Raw genomic sequence first — 11362 nt, 5'->3', positions numbered from 1 at the left:
TTTTCTAAGAAGAGAGTTGATGTTATTAGACAACGCTTAGTCTAGACTTTTTCTAAGAAGAAAGTCGGGCCTGGCACTCCCGCGAAATGGGCTCCAAGGTCCCATTCTGCCGCTACCAGTTTACGCACAAACATTGAGTCCAAAGTCCAGGGGACGACACTGCAAATTGGGCTTATTCTCTGTTTCTATCGCAAAATGAACATTTCTCCAGTTTTTGCCACAGAACTAACTTTGCTTAACTCTCTGCTGTGCAATAAAGTTTTTTGCACTTTTCTACAACATGGGTGACTATTCTCCATTTTCTTTTGCAAAAATATTTCTTCACTTTCCGCACTTAAACTCTAAAACCCAAAGAAAATACCCATCAAGCAAATGTTAGTTTACATGGGTTAGCATATTCTCAAATATTTACATATATATATATATATATATATTTGTATATATACTTATACGTATTCACATACAAATACATAAAATATTAGAATATGAACTATAATGTATACATATACGTATGGTAGAATTAGTTAAAGCTAACCACACTAATACAAGTGTTAGCAAATAATACATAAGGTTTCTACCAACATAATCATGAATTAAAAAAAAAAAAAAAAAGGTGTTATCAGCAGGATAATGACTAAGAGAGCTTAACTCCAACTCACACAACCTTATTACCTAATTAGGCTGCAAAGTTAAGTGGTTTTGAATGTGAGTCAGAGTAGTCATCCTTTGGAGATTGCAAAGAATGTGTTTTAGTGTTTTCTGAGAGAAGGAAAGGATTCCTAGTAATGCATGCTAATTCAACCGTGTATCTTCTGCTTTCTCTCTTCTCTCCAATATCATGTTCTTTCTCTTTTGTCTCTTCTTTCACTTTCAACTCACAATTCAAATTTCCTTCATATGTTTTTCCTTGATTTCTATGTTGTTCTTCCTACCGTTCTTGTTGTAGTTGCTAACCCTCTTATTGTTGTTCCCATATTCATGGGTATTATTCATTTTATATCCAAGATCAAGCCTAGGCGGTTTTCCTTCTTTACTCTTGTCTTCACCAACCATTTTGTCTGCTGTGGGCATTCAACCAACACCCACAACATACTGTTTTGGCCGCGTGCAAGTGGGTTCAATTCCACTAAATTCTGGCCGCTGGCAGTGGGTTTAGTCCCACTACTTGCTTGGCGACAACTTCCTTTCTCTTTTTAAGTAAAGGCCAACCGGCCACAATAACCTTGCCTCTCTCTTTCCCTTTTTCATTAATTCTCTTTGTCTTCACTTTCTAGCATGCATCAAATGGTTCCCACTTACCTTCTTCCCATTTTTAGTATAGGTACTTTCCCAGCAAAGAATATTCCCAAAAGTGGTCTCAGCAGGATACCAAATCTAGGTCATTTCCCCCCTCCACTAAACCACACCCTCTACACCTCATTGGTCATGGGCCTTACTCATTTGCATGGCTGGGATGCAGAAGGGCAAAGTCCAAACCTTACCTTACTCATCTGCCTTGCTACTTTTGTCTTTTCTCTGATTTTGTTTTCTTTCTCCTTTCTGCATTTTCTACCGCTAGCTTTGTCTTATTTCTTCTTCACACGTTTCCTGCCAATATGACTTTGTCTTTTTTTTTTTATGCATTTTCTACTATGTTTGTCATTTTCTTTGATTTGACTTTTCTTTCCTTCACGCAGATCCTGCCACTGACACTTTTTGCTGTTCCTTGTTTCTTCGTATTAGTTTCCACTCCTATCCTATCATACAAAAGGATTTGGGTCTTTGTGAGCCAAATAATGTTTACTGGATCAAAAAGGTATTAGACCAAATTTGGCTTAATCTGTTAAAGTCATTCTGTAAAAGATCTGTATTCTGCAAAAGACTTGTATTCTGTAAAAAAACTTGTATTGCAACAGATTTGTATTCTGTTGCAGATCACTTTCCCTTGCATTTCTTTCTCAACCTAAGGCTGCGTTTGAATCGGCGGAAAACCAATTTCAGAAATCAATTTCCGGAAAATGCATGCGTTTGGCTGTCACGGAAAACATTATTTTCCGGAAAATGATTTCCGGTTGACCACAAATTTCCCCTTTGACCCGGAAATGAATTTCTGCCTTCATTTTCACTTCAATTCACTTCCGGGTCTTGCAAAACACAGAGAGAGGGAGAGAAAAAACAGAAAACACAACACGAGAGCGAGAGAGAAAGAACAAAAAAAAAAAACAATCGAAGAACATAACAGCCAACGAGCGAGATCAAGTGCGGAATAGATCAAGCCAACGAACGAGATCAAGCCAATGAGTGAGATCAAGTGCGAGAGCTCCGATCGATCCAGCCACCCAGAGCTCCAATCCGGCCAACGAGCGAGAGAAAGAACGAGAGCCAACGATCCACAAACCCCGATCGATCCAGCCACCCAGAGCTCCGATCCAGCTAACCAAACAAACACAGAAAGAACGAGAGCCAACGATCCACGAACCAACACTGATCTACCTCACACCGGTCATGCCGAGCTCTGCCAGACGACCACCGCGCCAAACGCCGCAGACCCACGGTGAATGACAACTCAAACTCACATCGATCCGCCACACACTCACCTCACCTCTGACCCACACGTCCGATCCACACACTCACTCACCTCCGATCCACTCACCTCACCGGTCCAGCCCATCCTCCTGATCTGATCTCTGAAATATATATATATATATATACACATGTATATATTTATTTAGTTGTTTATTTATATAAATATTTATATAATTATTTACATGTTTTTATTTATTAATTTTTGTATTATACATTGTTTATAACTGTGTATTTGTGGGTAATGTATATCAAAATTTTGGGACTTTTCTGATTACAGGTTATTTATTAATTTTTTCAATTATCCATTGTCGATTAAACTGTGTATTTGTGGATTATTCATATGAAATTTTGGGGCTTTTCTGATTGCAGGTTATTTATCAATTTTTTTAATTATCCATTGTTTATGAAACTGTGTATTTATGGGTGATGCATATATCAATTTTGGGGCTTTTCTGATTGCAGGTTATTCCCAATTGGTTTGTGGTCTGATTTTTTTTTTTAGAATTTTGGGGCTTGACTGGTTATGCATGATTGGTTTTTGCTGTGATTTTTATTAGAATTTGGCTAGTTGGGTTATGTGTAGTTGGGAATTTGGCTAGTTGGGTTAGTGTAGAAATTTTGGGGCTTCACCCATGCTTGGTGTTATTATGTTCTTGTAGACCAATATGTGTGTGTTTAAACCTTCATTGAAGGTGCTTTGGGTATATAGGTGATTATAAATAGAATGTAATGTGATGGTATTGTGCTATATCAATGTGCAGTTATCAATGTGATGGTATTGTTATAGTGTAAATAGAATGCAATGTGATGGTTTGGATGTTATATGTTTGTGGCTGATTTTATTTATGGTGTAATCAATAGCATACTTGTTTACATACCTCTTAGACTACAATGTTTGTGATTTTGTTAGATGAAGGAAAAAACCAAAGCCGCAATTCTTGCCTCAGTTGCATCTGTCCTCCTTGTGGGGGTTGCATTGTTAAAGAAATTACGACGTAGACGTAGAGAACTGCCTAGGGCGCCTTATGTTAACCATGCCGCTGAGAGAGAGGAATACATAAATAGTGTTTTGCATGGAAGTGAGAGACATTGTGTGAATCAACTTAGGATGAAGCCTATAGCTTTCCACCACTTATGTCACATCCTCATTGAGGGGGAGCACGTACATCCGACTGTTCACATGTCTGTTACGGAGCAAGTGTTCATTTTCTTGCACATTATTGGTCATAATGTGAGGTTTCGTGTAATGGGTAGTCGGATCTATAGATCAACTGAGACTGTTCATAGATACTTCAAGGTTGTCCTTAGGGGGGTCCTGAAATTATATAGAGCTCTAATAAGACTGCGTAGCGAAGATACACCTCCAGAGATAAAGAATAGCAAAAGGTTTTACCCATATTTTAAGGTAAATATTGCGACTTGTGTTTTTTTGTAAATTGTGAAGATTTATGTAATTTTAAACCATTATGTCTGTCGAAAATTAGGATTGTGTTGGAGCAATAGATGGTACACATGTTCATGCATCTGTGCCACCTGAAATACAAGGAAGATTTCGTGGTCGCAAAGATGGAACCACGCAAAATGTGTTAGCTGCCATTAGTTTTGACTTAAAGTTCACTTATGTGTTGGCTGGATGGGAAGGTAGTGCACATGATTCACGTGTATTAAATGATGCATTTGCTAGGACAGGGGGATTTTCAATTCCTGATGGTATTACACGATTACTTCACCCTTTTGGTTTGTTAGTTTAATAAATATTATGTGTTTTCCTAAACATAGTAGTGATTTGGTTTTTTTTTTAATATATGTAGGTAAATTTTATCTTGGTGATGCTGGGTATGGTAATAAAAATGGAATATTGTCACCGTATCGGAGTGTACGATATCACTTGAAAGAGTTTAGCGATCGTCCTCCTGAGAATGCGCAAGAATTGTTCAACCTCCGACACTCTTCATTGAGAACTACCATTGAGCGAGGGTTTGGAGTGGTGAAAAAACGTTTTCGAGTGTTGGATGCAGAACCATATTGGTCTTTCCCAACCCAAGTGAAAGTAGTGTTAGCGTGTTGTGTGGTTCATAATCACATTATGGGGGTTGAACCAAATGATCATATTATGGAAGATGCAATGAACCAAGTAGAGTTTAGTGACCACCAACAAGAAACACAATCCCGTCGGGAGTCCGTCGAAGATAGTAGATTATGGAATGCTAAAAGAGATGAGATATGCCAAGCCATGTGGTCTGATTATATCAGGAGTGGAGAGTAGTACTTTATTTAGATTTCTATGATTGTAATGTGTTTTTTCTTTTTGTTTTTTTGTAAAGACAATGTATGTAATATAGACTTTTGGTGATGTAATGAAAAAGTATTTTTAGCATTACATTGTTATTTGATGGTATTACATTGTCATTTCCATAGTTAGCATGTTCCATTCTGTTGTGCACATTCATAAGCGTGGTTGTATGTGTGTTTGATTTGTTATTCATGTTCCAAGCGTAATTACTAAATGCTACTCTCACTATACTATTTTCATATGTAGTAATGTCAAAGGGCAAAGAAAAATTTAGCGGCAGTAAGCAATTTAGGTGGCTGCCACCTATGCATGAGATGATGCTAAAGATACTTACAGAGGAGGCTGGAAAGGGCAATAAGCCCTCTAATACTTTTAGGGCCGGCTCCTTTGCTCTTGTAGCGAAGGAGATAACGGCCCATTTCGAGGTTGAGTGCCACCCTGTATTTGTGGAGAACCGGATGCGGACTCTAAGGTCCATGTAGGGAACTATTCAAGCTCTTAGAAAGAAGAGTGGATTCGGTTGGGACGAAAATCTGAAAATGATAACTTGTGACGCTAAAACATACCAAGAAGAAGTTATGGTATGGCTTCCAACTATATTTTCTTAATATAGATAATAATATATGTTTTTGCCTTTTATATGAAATTTATAGTGTCATTCTTTTTAGGATTCCATTGCTTTTATAAGGTTTTCCAAACATGACTTTCATGTCACCTTACCTATGTATTATATCTATATATATCTATGCGTTTTCATCTATCTATATGTGTATATGTGTCTGAGCTACAATTTTCTTTGGTTCTCGGTTTGGTTGCTAATAAAATGTTGGGAAAGTAAAGAAAATATTGATACTTTCTTTTTAAGGTGATTTTTTTAATGGGTTTTTTTCAGCTATGACTTGGGAATAATAGGAAATTAAGGACCCACTGTTTTCTTTGATCTTTCTATTTGGTTGCTAGGAAGAAGTGAATGAAAGAAAACAAAGTTTTTAACCAAAAGATTTGTGCTTGCTGTTCTAATTTTTTTTTCTTTTTTTTTTTAATTGGGCTCTCTTAGCAGTGAAGTGTGCATAATAGTAACATAATGTATTGACTTGTTTCATCCTTATTTGAGAGTTTTTTTGCATTACTTGTTTGATTACTGAGAAAATGTAGGAAAAAGTATGGAGTATTTGCTTTAATTGTTATTGCATAGTCTTTTATATTGAATTTATGAGTGAAGTTATTATTGCATTGTTATATACGTTCTTTTCTCCCTTACAGGCACATCGGAAGCATGCCGAGTATCTGAACAAAAAAATTGAGTTTTACGATGAATTAGCGATTGTGGTGGGGAAGGACACAGCCACAGGTGGCTTTTCTAAGTCCTATGTGGATATCGAAAATGAGCCAGATAATGGGGATAATGGGGATAGTGCAGAGTTTGTTGCAGATAATGTGGAGGAATGTGTGGTTGAAAAGGGGAAGAACGCAAATGAATCATCCACCACTGGGTCGGGAATTTCCAAGTCCCGCAAAAGAGGGCGTGCAGCTTCTAATGCTGATGATAGTGTGCTGACTGATCTGTCTGATCAGCTGAAGGAAATAGCTGTCGCTCTGAAAGAAATTAATCGGGGCCCGGTAGATTACACAACTTTGTATAATGAGGTAATGGCTATGATGGCGGATGGATATAGCGAAGATATGCTCGCTACTGCCTTCGACCATCTTTGTGAGAATGAGAAGACGGCACGTGGATTTTTAGCCAAGAATGCTAGGTTGAGGAAGCTGTGGTTAGATGGTTATTTTTTCTCACAAATTTGATTTGCTTATTTCATGTTGACTGTGATGGTAGATTTAGGAATTAACTTTTGTTGTAGTATTAGTATTGACCTATCAATGTATTATATATGTACTCTTTTGTATTATTGGGACGATACAATTGCCCAAATTATGTATTTGTACTGTTCAGATACCACAAATAGGTATCATTTTTGTATGCCATTGAGGTGTAATGCCAATGGTGAACGATTGATGTGGCTGTTTTTATATAAATATTATGGGTATATTCGAATGATTATGTTTGATGTTGAACCAAATGACCATAATTTTTGTATTGTTACAGATATGTATAGGGAATGCAGGTTCTTGAATTTTATCTATAAGAGCAAAATATAGCTTCAAACTAGTTATTTAAGCTCTAGCTCCAGCTCGATTAACACCATGGTTTTGGTGAATTGGAGACTTATGATAGTTATGGTGATGTTGGTGCCTATCTTCTTTGCATTTATTGGGCTTAGGATTATGCTTCGGCTCAGCTACTTTTTCCTTAATAGCATTGATCTTCTCCAATTCCTCCAAAACTTCATTCATGGATGGACGATTTTTTGGGTCAGATTCTAGATCATTTTCCGTAAAATGATCCAAACTATTTTCCGTAAAGTATTTTCCGAACCAAACATGGGAAAACGTTTTCCGTAAAGTATTTTCCGTAAAATATTTGGACGAACCAAACACCGGAATTAATTTTCCGTAAAACAATTTCCGTAAAATATTTGGACGAATCAAACACCGGAATTGATTTTCCGTAAAACGATTTCTGAGACAGCCAAACACCCGAATACATTTTCCTTTTCCGGAAATTAGCATTTCCTGAAAATATGTATTTTCCGGAAAACGTTTTCCAACAACCAAACACAGCCTAAGTGTAAGTTTAGTCTTTTATTTCTTTCCTTTCTTTTTTTTTTTTCTTTTTTTTGGTCTTTTTTGCTCTTCAGTCCTCTTGGTGGGCCATAGGGTGTTGCTTCTTATTGGTCTTTCTTCCTTATGAGTTTTTGGGTACGAATTTGTAAAAAGCGAACATCAACAATATTTAAAATTAAATAAAAATATATTATATTTTTTTGTTGAATTTTCTGTTACATAGCACAGTGCTCTTGCATGAATGAACATTCTCATTAATGCAACCAAAAAAAATCGTCTCTACCCTATTAACTGTAGTGCACATGAGGCAATTATACAACTTTTACGTCACTAATCTATCACTCGCATGTATAAATGTAGTAAGCATAGATAGCTTTATTTAGATGATGACCATCAAATCTACAATTGTAGATATGATCGAATTATTAATTTATTTTAACTGACCGTTTTCATCATTCGATGTGATAATGTTGTACTAGTTTAGATTCAACTTAATTTGCGTTTGCGTTTTGTAATCTGCGTTTTTCTCTTTTTCTTTTTTTTTTTCTTTTTTTTTTTTTGTTCAGCTCACAATTGTTGACAAGTCAATTGTAAACAGTGCACCCGTGCACTTTTTACAGGTCCCATAAATTACACTTTTCAGCAACTTTTTCATTAAAAATGGGTTCCACAGTACTATTTACACATTTAAAAATTATTTCGCTACAGTGTTTTCAGTTTCAGTTTTCAGTTTCAGGAAAAATAAGCTCAATCCAAACGACCCGTTATCTAGATTCATTCCTTCCCTCTCTCCTAAATCCATCCATTGAGATTGAGAGACTCAAACTACCGCGGATCAGGATCATCGGTGATGATGATATTGTACTTCTCAAAAGCTAGATAAAAAATTTCTAAAAAATTTATTGGTACGTAATACGTATACTTGGACTGCAAGTTTATTAATTCTAATTCCGACCAAACTAAAGAATTTCCGATAAATGTTAACTCAGTCACATAATCACTAGCTCACTACATAATTTTTTTTTTTTTTTTTTTTTTTTTTTTTACCGTAAAAGGCATAAGATAGCGTTATTGTATATGGTAACTAGTATTTGGGATATGGAATTGATATTTGCCTATTTGGTACTAGGTATAACTAAAATAGTTGACTTAGAAAAAATTATTAAAAAAAAAAACAAAAATGGTTTATTTATTTTAAAGTGTTTTAATGGTAACTTGTTATTTATATTCATGAATGATAAAACTTAGATACAATATCTTAGTACCTTAGGTGTTGATCATTAGATTCCTCTTCTTAAAATTCAGCCATGTAACTACTTAACTAAAAAATACACTTTCATTCTACATAACAGAATTTTAAAAGATGAATTTAAAAAATAGCATCTAAATAAAGTGCTTTATCTTTTTAACATTGCAATAATATTAATTAACAAAAATATTTTTAATGAAACAAATTCTAGAAGTCAAAAGGAAAAAAAAATGACAATAATGAAATTTTATTTAGCATTGGATTAGGAAAATATATTGTTCCCAACTTTCCATGCCATGATATTCCTAGATTAATGACTGATTTGAAATAGAAACAAAAATGAAAGAAGGTCACGTGATGAGAATGAAAAACAGTGACAGAAACAGATGACCAATGAGAGGTCTTTTCGTTGCCTACCTACCTTATCAACGAATGTCTTGCGCTTGCTCTTGCTTCACCCTCAAGCCACTACACTGTGTTGTCCAACTCATTTAAAACCGTAGTCTCCGTTAAATATTCTATCCTTTTTTAGCTTCTAAATTATCACACTCCACTAATTAAAATTTTTAATTTATTTTTAAAAAATACACATAATTTTTCAATCGTAAATGATTCAAATGGTAAGTTATACTAATTAGTGTAATATCATATAATAATAAAAAAAATTACTTATAAAAAAAAGTAGTTCTCAGAAAACAAAAACAAAATATTCTAAGTACAACTGGTCTAACATAATTTTATTAGTTTTTTTTTTTTGTTTTTTTAATTCTTTTATTTCCTTTTTGTTATCATATTCATTCAAGAGCAGCATTATTACAATAAATTTTATGTGTTTATTTTTTAAATTAAAAAAATAGAAATTAAAACTTTTATTTATTACAATATAGATGCACCAATTACTACATCAGTTTATACTTTTTTTTTATAAATAAAATTTGTATTTTCAGAAAGAGTATATTACTTTTTAGCATTTTTCGACCAATGATTAATACAAATCTAGGGGACATCACATTTTCTACTTAAGCCATTTAGAAGGAATTGTGATCATAATTGTTTTTTTCCTTGATAATGCCATTAGACAATGATTGTTTAAATTTCAAATAAAATATTATATGAAGTGAGGTCAATGTATCTAAGTATATAAAGTTATATACCATCATTAAATTAATTGAAAAGTTTTTACCTTTAACTAAGAAAAAAAAACCCTTTTCACTAAAAAAAATATTTTTTTTAAATTAGAATTATATTATTAACACTTAAAAGGATGCGAAAGAGTTTATTTTTCTTATTTGCAAATCCTCATCTTGTGGGTTCCATGAGCTGGATTCCTTATCTTTGAGTACATATCTAAAATTACGAAAACAAGTGAATTATAAAGTTGAAATTTATAGAAAGTGAATCAATTATATTTTTGTCTAAAAATCCACATTAAAGAAATCTGAAATTCAAATAATTTCTTAACATTTAAAAAAAATTTTTTTTTTTTTTAAGAAAGGTCTCAAAAAGGCTGAATGCTTGATTGACAAGAAAAAAAAAAAAAAAAATTGACGCTTTGATAGAAGCAATTAATTAATAAAAAATTAGAGTGGAGATAATCAATGCTAATTAGTAATTTAGTATAACGCAAATCCAATTTAATTTAAAATAATGGAGTTTTAAACAACAGTCAAAGTTAACCACTGACACGTCTGTCACCATATGCTATCATATCACCATTCACAAACAGAAGTGGTCCCCTCTCACGTGACCCGTATCTCAGAGGCAAAAAATTGTTTGCCTGTGAAATTCAATTTGTCACCATATTAAAAAAAAAAAAAAAAAAAAAAAATCAAATCAAATCAAATTGTCACACAAAGTTGTTTCTTGGGGACCAAGGTCAATCGAAGGGCCACACAGTTTTTCTAGGCTACGTGGCCGAATCACAACGCTATATTCAAAATGCGGCGAGTCGTCACTCGACATTGGAATCTCTGCCTATTTATAATTTATTTTGATTTGAACGACAAAATAAGTGTAAAATTTCAAAATTCTGTACGTTTAAATAATAAATACTAGTCTTTTCTTCAAAAAAATAAAACTGACTACAAATTATTTTCACATTGTTTTATAATAACATTATTTGATAGTCATGACTCATGTTAAGGAGGGGAAGGATCATTTTTAATAAGTTTTTTAGGATATACAATAACCATCAATTTTAAACAATTATTTATGAAAAATTAAAAGATGTGTCAAAAAGAGTTAGTTACTCTCTCATTTTTCTATAAGAAATTTTTTTAAATAGTTTACTAATGTAATGTTAATATACCTTTATTAACAAATTATTTTAAAAAAAAATTGACATCACTTTTATAAAAAATATAAAAAGTACTAAAAAAATTTAAATTTCTTAAACATATATTTCTTAATCAATACCATTAAAATATTTGTTAACAAAGCGTGAAATTAAACATATTCTTAAAGTTACAATATATATATATATATAATGATTTTAATTTTTAAATTAAAATTTAAAAGCAAAACATAAAAATATATATATAAAAAATAAAAACAAAAAAGAAGAGTAATTAGGA

At 33.4% G+C, this 11362-nt stretch overlaps 1 protein-coding gene across 1 annotated transcript; it reads left to right on the top strand.

Annotated features, from left to right (window-relative positions):
• Positions 1 to 5352: 5352 nt before the first annotated feature.
• LOC115983500 lies at positions 5353 to 6870 on the top strand. Its single transcript, XM_031106207.1, has 2 exons — positions 5353 to 5439; positions 6122 to 6870. Exons 1-2 carry the CDS (start codon positions 5398 to 5400, stop codon positions 6659 to 6661), a joined length of 582 nt encoding a protein of 193 aa, XP_030962067.1. The 5' UTR covers positions 5353 to 5397; the 3' UTR covers positions 6662 to 6870.
• The last annotated feature ends 4492 nt before the right edge of the window (positions 6871 to 11362 follow it).

This window comes from Quercus lobata, chromosome 4 (assembly GCF_001633185.2).
Source record: "Quercus lobata isolate SW786 chromosome 4, ValleyOak3.0 Primary Assembly, whole genome shotgun sequence".
Taxonomy (NCBI): domain Eukaryota; kingdom Viridiplantae; phylum Streptophyta; class Magnoliopsida; order Fagales; family Fagaceae; genus Quercus; species Quercus lobata.
The sequence above is the reverse complement of the archived record's forward strand: the minus strand, read 5'-3'. Positions and strand labels throughout refer to the sequence as shown.